This window comes from Hyperoodon ampullatus (genome assembly GCF_949752795.1).
Source record: "Hyperoodon ampullatus genome assembly, chromosome: 1".
NCBI lineage: Eukaryota > Metazoa > Chordata > Mammalia > Artiodactyla > Ziphiidae > Hyperoodon > Hyperoodon ampullatus.
Window position 1 is genome coordinate 17,115,224 of NC_136914.1, and position 15,312 is coordinate 17,130,535.

The window sequence follows — 15,312 nt, forward strand, 5'->3', positions numbered from 1 at the left end:
CAAAGACTAATAGGCACAGAACAAAATGACCCATAAATAAGCTTAAAGGTGCTTCCACTGGCCAAGTACAGACCAGAGTAATTAATTGAATTTTTAAAAACAATGAGCCCACACTGATACTCAAAAAAGTGCTTCTTAGTAAAAGAGTGCCAGCCAATAAATGCAGACAGAATGCTTGATTTAGAAAGTCCCAATTTGCAGCCACCAATGTAACAAAATAATGGATTCTGGCAAGGATTATTAATGAATGCTAAAATCATTAAGTGAACAGGATATCCAAATGGTCTCCAAGTATCTCCTCCCAAATTATTTGCTTAAGAAAGGGATCTTAAAATAGAACATCTGAAAGAAACCTAGTGAGCAAACATATATTGGCAATAATGTGACAATGACAGTATGTGCCTTGTGATGTGATGCGATGCGATGCGATGAATGGGACACACCACATGCCATCTATGGAGTCTTCTGCCAAAACATTTATCCTGAACCTACTCATGAGGAACAATCGGGGAAGCACAGAAGCTAACTGGCCTGCTTTTTCAAGTCAGTTTCATAAAAGATAAAAAAAACGTGGAAGGATTGTTCTAGAGTTAAAAAAAAAAAACCTACAGATGACAACCAAATGCCATGGGTTTGGATTCTGCATTTTAAACAAGACAAACGCTTTAAAGTACACTTGGGGGGAAACTGAGCCTCAGGTTTGAATGTGTACTATACATTAGATAACTCTATGAATATTCAATTCCTTGGGTGTGACAAGAGTATTATGATTGTGTAGGAAATGTCCTTATGTTTTAAGAGAGACACACTGCAACAGTAGCAGGTGAAGTACAACAATGCCATTTCTCTCAAAAGAAAAATGCTTTTTATGTAGAGAGATGTGACGCAATAACAATTGCTGAATACAGGGAAAGGATATATGGTTATTTCACTGTACCATCAACTTTTCTGTAAATCTGAAATTTTCAAAATTAAAAGTTGGAAGTAAAAAAAAAAAACAAAACAAAAAAACGGCGGGTGGGTGGGTAGGACAGAAATAGCTTACAGATACGAGGAGGGTGCATTTGGGAGCTTTAGCAAACTGGAGCATCCCACTCTCAAACTGAACCAAACTCAATGAAAAGCCAGAAGTGGTGACAGGACAAACTGAGGAATCAAGCTAAGATGGCAAATTCGTAAACACCCTCTTCCTGTTCATTTAGGCATGTGGATGGCAAGTAATATAAAGGTGTTGGTGAACGGGTTCTAATGTACCTTTATACATTTTACCAGCAAAAGACATAAAATGAAAATAAAAGGCAAACACCTTTCCCCTCTAAATTATAATTCCAAGGGGGATGAAGGACTGTCAGGGGAAAAAAAGGATTATTTTAAAGTTAATACAAAAAATAAAAAGTTAACACACTGACATTTTTGAGAAGTTGCCAGAATGATGAAACTACCCTAGATGTTTTCTCATCTAAACCTGGTAAACAAACATTTGTAATCAGACATATACAATTAGACTAGAGGACATATTGTTTTAAAATCTCCCAAACCGAGAAAAGCACCATCACCAGTGTGGTGTTTATCTTTTAACAGCAACAACAAAAAAAAACTACCCACCAAGACTTTTTTTCCTTGAGCTTATTTTCTAATAGTAGACACTGAGTAAGCCCACACTGTTAATTCCACTATCACTACATAAAATGCTGCCTTACATATGCAGCAATCTCCGCCTTAAACTATCTCAGAAATATGGTTGCATCTCAGATACTGCTGGTAGACTGCTGAACTAAACACAGTACTGGAATTTGTATATAGACATTCAACTTAAAAAAGTATTTTTACTCAAATTTTATTTTAGATTATGAAATTAGCCTCCCCATTCCCACCACTTCCTTCTGAAATCCCCAACAAATGCAGCAAAGTTAATGACTACATGGTGGGATAGTCATTCAAACTTTTTAATCTCCCTTTACACATTATATTAACATTCATATTGCAAGGCATTCCATTCACAAATATTACAGTTTGATAAAAAACTTCACACACATACCAGATTCAGCCACTTTACTAAATCATTAAAATAATAAAAGTAATGAAAACATTATCATAATTCCTTTAAAGCAATAAAGGTCTGAGGCACTCTGGGAAAGATGTTCTCATACAAATGTAACATGTCAGTGGTATCAAATTATCTTAGAATAAACTTACCAGATACCTAGTAATCAAGTACACTCTAATGACAATGACTTTGATCTGATATGTCTTCACTGGATGCACTCCCATTTGGACTGAACTACTGAAAGGAACACAGGTGTTGGGCAGCTGAGGTCATTTCTAATGAGGTTCCCAACTACATAAAGGAGAATTGTGGTAGCACACCAAGGACAGCTGCATCCCTGCAAGGCGACACTCCAATTTCAAAGGAGTTCCTTTCTCATCCCCACCAGGTTTATTAAACATTAGAACTTCCAGACTCTGCTCACTGCTGGAGAGATTTCAGAACTGTCTTTCCCCATCAGCCTCCACAGTGCAGCCTCCACCCTTCTCTGAATATCTCCAAGGTATGCCTTTGAAATAAGAGAGAGCGGGGAAGGGAGTGTTTTTCCTACCATTATGACCAAACAGAGGTCTGAAATAGCAACGTATCACAAAAATCCCCTTCTCTGCAACAGCCAGCTTCCGCTTGGAGCGTGGCTATTTTTGCCATAAACCAGATTTTTTAAAACCTGATCATCTTTTTCCAAAGTGAATTTTGCCATAGCCATTCACGCACACAGAGTCCACACTGGAAAGTCTCACTGACCGAGTGCTTCCTTACACACAATTACGAGGGTAAATTAGCAGGGGAGGAGGGAGGCCAATTCCCAGCTGGGAATTAAATCACTGCAAATGATGGGTCCATTTACGACAGCATAGAACCCTGTCAGAATCAACACAAACCCCAGGTCACATAGTGTTTGGTAATTACATATATGGAATTTAAAATGTATACATATATATTTCCATACATATATAATTAAAAAAAAATCGGGAACAAAATATGTTGCTAAAGTTTCAGGGATTCTCATCTCCAACATTCACCTGGAAAGCAGGTGGCTCTGACGGCCCGGTTGTGGCAGTGATAAAAGCAACCAGAAGCAGGTTTAAGTAAAAGTGCTCAAAGGGCAAATGAGAAAACAGGGGTGCAGAGATTTTTTTGTGTGGGGAGGGGGAGCATTGAAAGGAGTTGAGAAAGCGTCCTTTATTCTTCTTGGCTTTTTCAGACCCAAGACAAGTTCTTGAGGACACACATCAAATGCTGTAGTCCTTCCTTATCTATAGTCGAAACAAAACAAGTTATAAAAAATTTCCTCTTCCATCCTGTACTCTCAATAAAATGCAGAGTACAGCCAGAAGGTATCACTGAGATGCGCCATCTCGGGAGAAATTAAAATTGGGACATGAAGTGAGGCCGCGCGCTATCGAGTCGCCGGGTTAGGATTTCGCAGCCAGTGTCCGTGACCAGCAGGGTGTGCTCGAACTGGGCAGACCGTTTCCCATCTCTCGTCACTGCTGTCCAGCCATCCGGCCAGGTTTCATCCTGCCATCCGCCTTAAACAAACAAACACCAGTTCTTAATTCTATCACTCAGCTTGTTTTCTTAATAAACTCTCTAGGCAAGTGTACTGGTCTGTACTCCTATATCCTTGGATATCTCAGAAAACTAATTTTAAAATTCACTATTAAGATTCCTATTTACACTTCAACTGTTTAAGCTACAGCCTTTTCAATTTCATTTTGGTCTGTAGTCCAACGAAGTAATAATAATGTTTAAATTTTAAAACTTCACATTTTGTATGCTTCCCAAATATTAAATCAAGCTGGTATTTCCAAAATAAAGGCACTCAGTTTCATTTTCAGAAACGTAACTGATAACCACTCATCACAGAACGACAAATAAGAAACTGAATTAATGAATTTAGCTCTCTCCTGGTATAACTTTGGAATCTGACTGAACTATAGCCGATGTATATTGTGAAGGAAATAGAGTAGCTTCTTATACTTTTATTATAGCATTTAATTCTTGATATAATTTTTAAATGGCAGGCACAAAGATGGTGAGAACAGATTATACTGTGAAATTTTTATAGGCCACACCCCGAAAGAGGGCAGAAAGAGGGCAGAGAAAAAGAGAGATTGGTGAGAAAATTTAAAAATTATTGGGAGTTCCCCGGTGGCCCGGTGGTTAGGATTCCAGGCTTTCACTGTTGTGGCCCAGGTTCAATCCCTGGTCGAGGAACTGAGATCCTCAAGCTGTGCAGCGTGGCCAAAAAAAAAAAAATTTATGATGAGGGAGAATGGGTTAGAGAGAGGGTTAGAAAGGAAATGAAGGGACAATGAAAAAAGCTGGGAGACGATACAGGAAAAAGAGAATGGGGGGAGGAGTGGGGCAGGGGAGGAGAGGCGACAGCGGAATGACAAGGTTCTGCAATTCCAGATACTGCTATAAAAATGTGTTTGCAGAGACTTTCTTATCTCCAAATTAGATGTAAAAAAAAAAATCAATATTCTTCATTCTGAATAATCTTTTTTGCCTTGGGGATGGGGGGCCCACACCTCACAGCTTGTAGGACCTTAGTTCCCTGACCAGGGATGGAACCCAGGCCCATGGCAGTGAAAGCGCCGAGTCCTAACCACTGGACCGCCAGGGAATTCCCATTTTGAGTAATCGTTACCAAAGATTAGGTCTTACTGCCTCAGACACATCCCAGAGTACAAAGTCTGCAGTGAAGTAACCTACTTTTGCAATATTAAACCCCAGTCTAAAAAGAAAATATGAGGTAGCTTAAACAAAGTTAACTCATGCTTTGTCAACCATCTAAAGATGAGTAAACAGATATTTCTCAATGTAACGAATGATCTTTTCACAAACAGATTTAAGACATAATACATCCTTTTTTTATATAAATTTATTTTTATTTATTTATTTATTTGGGGGCTGCATTGGGTCTTCGTTGCTGTGCGTGGGCTTTCTCTAGTTGCGGCGAGCGGGGGCTACTCTTTGTTGTGGTGCGCGGGCTTCTCATTGCGGTGGCCTCTCTTGTTGTGGAGCATGGGCTCTAGAGCATACGGGCTTCAGCAGATGTGGTGTGTGGGCTCAGCAGTTGTGGTGCACGGGCTTAGTTGCTCCACAGCATGTGGGATCTTCCCAGAGCAGGGCTCAAACCCATGTCCCCTGCATTGGCAGGTGGATTCTCAACCACTGCACCACCAGGGAAGCCCGACATAAATACATCTTTAATTTTATCGTCATCTGCTAAAACAGATACTTTACTAATGTCAAGTTAAATACATTAGACTACTATTCTAAGGAAATTCAAATTCTTCTTTGGATTAGAGACTTTCCACTAAGCAGCTGGGATTTAACCTAGCTGAGTTACACTGAAGTATATTTGTTATAATCTGACGATTATCTGAACCAGCTCAACACTGTGTTATTTGCTTACTCCCGAAATACCACTTCATGTCTCACCAACTAAGTGCCAGTTAATGGAAATAGGTATGTAACCAAAATGACACTTTCCTCTCACTGTCTTGCCTTTCTCTGCTAATATACTCAATGCTCTTGCAACTGGTTACATATGAACATTATTCTTATTCCAGGGAATGACAAAACAATACCTTACATTTGTACAGCCCTTTAAAGGTACTTTGTGTTACTACAAATCATCTCACTTAATTCTTACAGCAGCCCTGGGGATTCAGCAGGATAAAGATTGTAACTTCCATTTTACAGAAAAGGGAACGAAGGACCAGGTTAAGAAGGCAGCCTCCAAAACCACCTCCAGTGGTCCTCTCCCCTTGAGTGTGGGCTGGATTTAGTGACTCACTTCTAAGGAAGAAAATCTGGTAGAAGTGATGGGATAACACTCCGAAGATTAGGTTATAAAAAAGACTGGAAGGATCCCAAGGGGATGCATCCTGTAACACAGGGACCAGGACACAAGAGCCCTACTACTGTTGCCCCACTCTGCATCCCCTAATCCCAGCAAAGAACTGGCAGAAAGCAAAGGTGAAGGCCTCATGAAGGAGGCCCCAGTTATTACCCTGACAGCCTCAGTGGGGGGCTCCAATCATGACACCAACCATTACTGCCACGTGCCTGTCAGAGTGACCAACAACAGTGAGGTCATAAAACTGCCAGTGCTAAGCGTATCTATGCTGTGCTTTTTCCACAGTAGTTGTATGACACCACCTGACGATATGAGTGCAGACCCTCAAGCGGCAGAATGGCTCATGAGTTTAGAGTCCCACAAATTCTGCCACATAACTAGCTAAGTGACTTTGGGCAAGTTACTTAACCTCTTCAAAAATCAGTTTGCTCTCCTGTATAATGGGGATAGCACCTACCTCGTAAGTTGTGGAGAATTAAATTATATAACTCTGCCGCAAAACGAATAGCTCAGACTTCCCTGGTGGCGCAGTAGTTAAGAATCTGCCTGCCAATGCAGGGGACATGGGTTCGAGCCCTGGTCCAGGAAGATCCCACATGCTGCAGAGCAACTAAGCCCGTGCGCCACAACTACTGAGCCTGCATGCCTAGAGCCCATGCTCCGCAACAAGAGAAGCCACCGCAATCAGAAGCCCACTCACTGCAACAAAGACCCAATGCAGCCAAAAAATAAATAAATAAAAATTAATCAATTAATTTAAAAGACAAAAAAAACCCCAAATAGCTCTAACTTCTTTTTTCCTCCTCTTCCTCACACCCATCAAGACAAGCAAGAATTTCTACACAGGCTTCAGGGAGGCACCTAATTATTACAGTGCACCCTTTGACAGGATCTTTATGAAAAGGGACCAGGATTCAAGTACTTCAGCATCTACTGACAGCAGGCAAATTACCGTGGAGAAGGTATTGCTTTCTTGCCAACCCTTACAATTTTCAGTTCTCTAACATGATACTGAATCAAGTTAGAGACAGGACGGGGAGTGGAAATGAAGCAAAAAGAAAGTGGAGCAGACTACTAATCTGATCATGAGTAACCAAAAGTAAGGAAAAATTCAATTAAAGAATGTTACAGCACCCCTTTTTCCTCACCTTCACAAATCATTGGCTCAATTGTAAATACGTGGCCGGCCTTCATCACTCCAACTGCTTTATTTTCTGAAATTAAAGAAAAAAACCTCAGAACACAGCAAAAAACCTACAGCATGTTGTTAAGCAGCTCCCTGGGAAAAGTACACAACTTATATTCCCATGAGTGATTCTTAAATTAATGACTTTCTCCCCTCCTGATTACCCTTTCTTAAAGCAGATCATTCAACAAACAGGGATTTTACTGAAAACCACCTACTCCGGGGCAGATATTGTCCTTGGCATATTTCATTTTGTTTACGTCTTCTCTAGGAAAATACAGAGATGCCCTAGGCTGGATCTCAGATGTGGTTATCACTTCTATAAAAGGAAAAGTGCCCCCATTTATGTTATAGCAGGGTTAGAATTGCAATCATGCAACCAAGCAAAGTGCCACACTCATGGAGGTATGACGCTTTAAAGAAGACGACATTTCGAATTCCACCAGAAGCCTCCTACCTCTTGGGTGCGTGTAGGGGTGTGGATGCGGGTGGAGATGGGGGCACAGCCCAGAGAAACAACTGCACCATTTTTTAAGTTTTGTAAATTGTCTTATCTTCGGAGGGGAACAAAGCCCCACACACTAACCTACTTTTCTTTAATGCTGACACGATTATTCCTTTCTATTGGAAACAAAAATTCCATTTCTCCCTCCAAAGACTTTTTGCCCAAGTTCACCAATACAAAAGTATTTTTCAGGATCATTGTGAGAAACGCAACTATCAGTGCCCAGGCGTGCCATCTCCCCAAGAAGGCCAAAAATTTTAAACAGGGATAGGCCTTTTTAGAGAATCTCAGACGAAAATGGAGAACCAGTTTAAAGTTCCAACTGTCAATAAAAACCAAGAACTGATAAGAGCATCGGTAAACAGGTGACTGCACTTGCGCTGTCTGACCACCAGGTGGCGAAAGCACCGGCTTTCAGGGGTTTTCTGCGTAAGGCTGCGGTTCTTCTGGATGGCAACCCATGTGTCGACGGAGGCAGACCCTGCTCAAGCTGCCCTGTATAGGTATGGTCTAACCTCACCGGCACGTTTGCACTCCTGCACGCCCTTCCTTGTGAATAGCTATCACGCTGCTTTCCGCTATCTTAGGTATTGCCAAAATATACTTATTCTACAGATTCCAAATCAGGAGTTTCTAAATTATTATAAAACTCTGAGGGGCAAAAATAATCTTTACTTTTTATTTCTAATTTCATGAACTTTCCCTCCAAATGACATTCAATTTACTACATATATAGACTGGTCATATTCCCTTGGGGATATCAAACAGAAAATGTCAAAGAGAGTGTGGCGTCATGGAAAGAAAAAAGGATAAAGGAATTGATAGCTGTGCTGTCCAGTACGGCAGCAACTGGGTGCATGAAGCTAAGCACTTGAAAAATAGCAAGTCAGAATGTACATGTAAAAAATATGCCGATTTCAAAGACAAAAAAAGCATGTAATATATCACAATGTTTCTTTACACTGATTAAATGCTGAAATGCTAATATTTCTAATGTAATGGATTAAATAAAATATAAAATTAACTCCATCTGTCTCTTTTTACTTTTTCAACATGACCACTAGAAATCTTAGTATTACCTATGTGCCTCATATATATTTCCACTGGACAGCGCAATACAGAGAATCCAAGTTCCACTCCTGTTTCTGCCATTGATTCATTGTTGTAGAAGTTACAACTCCCAGCTAACCTTGACTCATAGTTTCAGCTTCTCAACAAGGCTCACTCAAACAAACATACATCGTCTAGCGACTACACTATAGCAGATACTACTGCTGAGTGTTTTTACAGAAGTGTGTACCTGCTCTACCGTCTGGCTCCCAGAATTACCGTGATATATATTCTAAAGATAGGGTAGTATCACCTTTACTTCTGAACCATAATGACAAAGAAGCACACTAAACTCTCATCCAACAAGGACTTCTCTTACACGGAAGGAGGTGGAGGGAATTGTTGTTACACAACAATTTCCTGGTTCCGTGCTCAGGTGCTCAGGAATATGAAGTTACAAGCCAAAGCAGGGATCGTTTACATTTCAAAAGGCCCCTGCAGTACAGAGACTCTCTCAGCAGCTTCCTTGAACACGTCCCTAAAGGGACCACACATATTTTGTTTTATCTAAACCCGATTAACACTTGACTTTTCAAAAACATATCAGTTGGATGAAATGAAGTATACCTGGGTCCTTGTTTCTTTTTTCAGATTTCTAATTAAATAGTTTAACATGAAACTCAAGTGCCATCTCTTGTGTATGGGTGGTATGGTATTTTGCTGACACCATCATCACTGACCCGTATCTCCGTCTCCCATAAATTCTATTTCCTTCAAAAAAAATCTCTCTTTATGACATATGCACACTACTGTGTATTGATATAAAACAGGTAACTCCTAAGAGCCTACTGAATAGCACAGGGAACTCTACTCAATACTCTGTAATGGCCTATATGGGAAAAGAATCTAAAAGAGAGTGGATACATGTACATGTATAACTGATTCACTTTGCTGTACAGCAGAAACACAACAATGTAAATCAACTATACTCCAATAAAAATTAATAGACATAGACAGATAGACAAAAAGTCTCTATCTAGTCCATACCTAAACCTAAGTTTGTTACCTCTGCAAGTTAAGGGTGCTTTTTCATTCCTTCCCTTGCACACTCTTGTTCCACACACAAAACACACACACGTATACGTGTGGCACACATCAGAATAGCTACTTCCATTCTGTTAAAGGCAATGCACATCAGGTGATCAAAGGGCCTACCAGGAAGGAATGAAGTTGGCTACCCATCTTCTATTGCTAGCTTTTATTTCAAGCACAATTCCAGCTGAAATAAAAAGGACTATGTGGTCTGCTAATAAACGCTTATTGATTTATGTCAAATGCTGTGCCTTAAGTGACTTCTCTAGCTTCTGTTGAGACGTTTCTCACTCATTTCCCTTTCTCTTCACAACTACTGACGTCTTAGATTTTACCACCTCACATGTGGATTACGACAACTGTGCATCAGGCTGACAAGCCTGGCTAACTCACATTGGCAATACATTCTAGACACCACTGCTAAATTTTCTTCCCCAAATGGCAATTTCACCTTGCCATTCTTCTGCCAAAAAATGTTCCACAAATGCCTAAAATGAAGTCAAATATCCTCGATCTGGCACTGCCCATTTCTAGTCCTTAACACATAATTCTCAGCCCAAGCTTATCTTGTCTCTGTTCAGTCTCAACTTGAAGCACCTATTTATGCTTCCCCACCGCCTGGAATGCTCTTCCTCATCTCTCCAGCAAACCAAAATCTCAATCTTTATTTCTCCCACAAGACCCAGCGCCAAACTGCTTCAGTCCTTCCTAGGCAGCACGGGAAAGACTGACTCTAGAAAGCCAGACAGAACCTAGGTACCAATCCTACACCTGACGTTTATTTACTAGTTTGTGTGGACTTGAATAAATACATCACTTCCCTAAACACAGAATCTGCTTCTTAAAAATAGGGCTAAGAGGGCTTCCCTGGTGGCACAGTGGTTGAGAGTCCACCTGCCGATGCAGGGGACACGGGTTCATGCCCCAGTCCGGGAAGATCCCACATGCCGCGGAGCGGCTGGGCCCGTGACCCATGACCGCTGAGCCTGCGCGTCCGGAGCCTGTGCTCCGCAAGGGGAGAGGCCACAACAGTGAGAGGCCCGCGTACCGCAAAAAAAAAAAAAAAAAAAAAATAGGGCTAAGAAATTATTCATAGAGTTGTGATGATCAAATGAGATAATGTATATCACACCATCATCATTACCATCACTCTAAAAGTTACCGTGCATTATCTCACTTAATCCTAGTAACAGTTCTAGGGTAGGTACCATTCCCTGCTATCGTGCATATGAGGAAAAACGTAAGCACAAGGAGGTACATGAAAGTGTCTACGAAGCAGTGGCTCCTATATATTTGTTAAATTCCTTCTTAGGTCACTTATTGTGGACGGCTTTCCTTTCTAGCACTAAATAACAGACTCACCCCTGCATGTCTTAACTCTCCAAGAGAAAGGTTTCTGTAAGACATTAATCGCCCAAAACTTCCTTTGTTAATCTATCAGACAGCACTCAATTTGAGAAAAGGTACTTTTTTTTTTTTTTTTTGCGGTACGCGAGCCTCTTATTGTTGTGGCCTCTCCCGTTGCGGAGCACAGGCTCCGGACGTGCAGGCTCAGCGGCCATGGCTCACGGGCCCAGCCGCTCCACGGCATGTGGGATCTTCCCGGACCGGGGCACGAACCCACGTCCCCTGCATCGGCAGGCAGACTCTCAACCACTGCGCCACCAGGGAAGCCCGAGAAAAGGTACTTTGTCGATTCCCATCTATACCAACAAAGAATACAGTAGCTGACACGTACTGAGAACTCAAATCAAACCCAGCTGAACCAATTTCATTTAAGGAATCAGAATACATGTGGCAGAGAGTATTGGCTGGTCACCAAAATTACTAGTCTCCTTTTCTTCCCGAGTACTCAGCTGGATTACAGTTCCCCACCTCCCTTTCAGTTAGTGTAGCCATGTGACTGAATTCCTGCCAATGAAAAGTAAATGTAAGTGACTTATGCCAAGTCCAGGCTAGCCCATTAAAACCTCCCAAGCATACCCCTCCATGCTTCTCCCCTCGTCCCCAGTATCTGTACGACTAGGAGGGGAACCCCCAAAGTGACCTTGAAAGCTACAGGTTGAAAGTGACGAGAGCCTGGGTCAAAGAATAACTGTCCCACCCCACCACCCCAGAGTGACCAAACACATATGCTGTGGACTGTTATGTAACTTGTGTATACATTTTGGGGGGTCTATTTATAACAGCTAATAGATTACTCTAATAAATACAAAATAGTAGGTCCTGTTAAATGTTTGAATAAATATTTGTTGAATAAATAGTTAGCAAATACCAAATCTTTGGACAGTACTTACTGGCATAGTGGGGTACATTGGGGGCCGTATGAAAAAGCTTGTGGATTCCATGCCCACAATAGCTTCGAACAACTGAAAATCCATTTGCTTGGGCATGCTTCTGAATAATGTTTCCCAATTCTCTGTATCGAACACCAGGTTTCACTGAAAGGAAAAGAGAAGACTCATGACAAAGAGAAAGAAAAACTAATAATTACTAAGCAATCACTGTCTATGCCAGGAACCTTTCTGAAGGCTTTACACACCTACATTCTGAGACTTTCAAGATGAGGAAACTGAAGCACAAAGAGGCTATACTGCCAGGAAACGGCAAAGCTGAGATCCAAGCCAGCAGCACCTGGGTTTCCTCCTTTGCTGCAGAAGAAGAAGGCATGTGCAGCGGTAAGGGGTTGGGAGAGGCACCGCTTGCTCTCTGAATAAACAAGAGAATGGAACACACACTTCTCTTCCTCGCCTTCCCTAAGGTCAGCGTGCTTTCCATTAAAGCGAGCAGAAGAGATAAGAGCATCAGGAGAAAAAGGAATGTCCAAAAAAGGAACTTGACTTGTCCTCACAGTTTTAGTCTGGTCAATTTCTCAAAGAATTACTTCCCCTGGGCTTCTTTATCCCCATAAAAGTGGTTCTCAAATTATTCATAGTTGCCTCTGCAGAAGGTCTTAGGAGTAGGATGTAGAAAGGTACTTCTCACTGTATACTTCCAGCCCTGTCTAATCTTTATGACTTTTACCACCGTTTAAATAAAAACCCAAAGAAGCGGTTCTTATTGCTGCTACAGCTCTCCTAGCATGGAGACTCCTAGGGAACCCAGCCACGGCTCTGGGGGTCCTCCCACGCCCTACAGTCCCCTACTGTGCCTCTCTCATCTCCAACCTGAGGCGCAGGCACAACACATCCTCTCCAGTCAATCAAATTTCCAGGTGAACGGCTCAAGGCATCATTTTCATAACATTTACTTGCTCTTAACCACATGTTCCAGCTTGACTTTTTTGGGGGGGTGGGAGGTTAATGATTTTTGAGGAACATGTGGACTTGCATAATGATTTTCTTGCATTCCCATCCAAGCTGTGCTATCAGCCCCAGTGAGCAGGGAGGAAAGGAAAATTTTAACCATGGTGCACAACACACAAGAAACTGTCCAACAACAAGGACGGAGGGTGAGAGAGGAGACTTGTCCCCTAATTCTCAAGCCAGAGGGAACTCTGGTCCCAGGGAAGTACACTTCGTAATATCTGGAGACATTTCTGGTTGTCACAACAAGGAGTGGTGGTGCAAACGGCCTCTAGTGGGTAGAGACCAGGAATGCTGCTAAGCATCCTACAGTACACGGGACAGGCTCCCACAGCAAAGAATTATCAGACTCAAAATGCCATTGGCATGTACACTGAGAAGCCCTATTCTAGAAGGCTAACTCCATAGTTGGTCCAGCTCTCTCATGCTCTGCACCAGGGTGGGCAGCCAAATTACTGGAAAACAAGAGGCAGGAATGATACATACAGAAGTGTTAATAGCACTTTCCAGAGATGAAGCAACTTCTATTCTTTCCTGTCTACTGTAATGAAGACTTTGGTTTCTTGTAGTTTCTTAGCAACTTTTATTCCTGTGTCACTGTAAAACAACATTCCAGCTGTCTGGTTATTTCAATCAACTCACAGAGAAGCAAAAGGGACATAAACATTGAACACAGAAACCCTAAAAATGATTTAAAACGAAAGCTTCCAAAATGAGAAACTAAATATTAAAGTCCTCATCTCACAATACCACAGAGAATATCAAAGTTTTTTAAGTATAATCAACAGTGAAAAATAAGGAAAAGAATATCTCACATATTGATATATAAAAAGTAATCACATGCTTTCATTTTTCATTCCTGACTTCATTAAATGAGTAAAAATTGCATCATATCCTATATGTTTGCCTAAGAACCCTGTCCTGTCCAATACATTGTTGATGATATATCAGATTTATTTAACAGGGGGTGGGGGGTGGATAACACACTGAACAATAAGGTTGAAATGCTGTGGATTTTAACTGAAAAGTTATTTGCCCTCAAACTGTCCTTTGTAATAGTCTGTTAACATTTGCAACAAGACTCTCCTTCTCTTTCCTCACAAGATATGGCATAAATTTTTAAAAACCTGGATGAACTGTTGTATGTGAGAAAAATCCCACAGAAATACACCTCTACCCAAATATATTATTCACTGCAATAGCAAGATATATGGAAAACACCAAAATCCAGTAGGGGAATAGTTGTAGAAACTTTTATACTGTGGAATATAATATACAGCCATTAAAAGAATGGAGATCTATGCATGCAGGTACGTACGTATTCTAATATGGAAAGACCTCTAAGGTATTACTGGTTGAAAAGTACCAAATTATAGAATATTGCAAATCTTATGATTCCATTTAACCTAACTAAACACATACATACAGTTATGTGTGTTCCTATATGTGTATTAACGTACTGCAGAGAAAAAAACCTAAATGTTAAAAGTGGACACCTCTGGGGACTTCCCTTGTGGTGCAGTGGTTAAGAATCCACCTGCCAATGCAGGGGACACGGGTTCAAGCCCTGGTCCGGGAAGATCCCACGACACAGAGCAATTAAGCCCATGCGCCACAACTACTGAGCCTGCGCTCTACAGCCCGCAAGCCACAACTACTGAGCCCGCGTGCCTAGAGCCCGTGCTCCACAACAAGAGAAGCCACCACAATGAGAAGCCCGCGCACCGCAATGAAGAGTAGACCCCACTCGCCGCAGCTAGAGAAAGCCTGTGTGCAGCAACAAAGACCCAACGCAGCCAAAAATAAGTAAATTTATTTTTTTTTTAAAAAGTGGACACCTCTGGAGAGATTAAAAAAAAAAAAGGAGAGGCAAGCGTAAAGGAAGATCACTTTTTTCTCTTATAATCTAATGTACTCTTTCACAAAATAATTAAAAAGTAGGAGAAAAGCTGCACTCGAGAACTATCCACAAGTCAGAAAAAGAAAAACAAATACTGTATGTTAACACATATATATGGAATCTAAAAAAAAAATGGTTCTGATGAACCTAGGGGCAGGACAGGAATAAAGACGCAGACATAGAGAATGGACTTGAGGACACAGGGAGGGGGAAAGGGAACCTGGGACGAAGTAAGAGAGTGGCATGGACATATATACACTACCAAATGTAAAACAGATAGCTAGTGGGAAGCAGCTGCATAGCACAGGGAGATCAGCTCGGTGCTTTGTGACCACCTAGAGGGGTGGGAGGGA

At 41.4% G+C, this 15,312-nt stretch overlaps 1 protein-coding gene across 1 annotated transcript in view; it reads right to left on the minus strand.

The window, feature by feature from the left end:
• Nucleotides 1–3,233: 3,233 nt before the first annotated feature.
• METAP1 (methionyl aminopeptidase 1) overlaps nucleotides 3,234–15,312 on the minus strand; it is a gene marked incomplete at its 5' end in the record, with an annotated part of 63,483 nt that continues 51,404 nt past the window's right edge. The window contains 3 exons of the mRNA XM_079706507.1: nucleotides 3,234–3,579; nucleotides 7,070–7,135; nucleotides 12,052–12,195. Of these exons, the coding sequence (XP_079562633.1) occupies nucleotides 3,416–3,579; nucleotides 7,070–7,135; nucleotides 12,052–12,195 (374 nt within the window). The 3' untranslated portion in view covers nucleotides 3,234–3,415. The remainder of the gene's footprint in view (nucleotides 3,580–7,069; nucleotides 7,136–12,051; nucleotides 12,196–15,312) is intronic.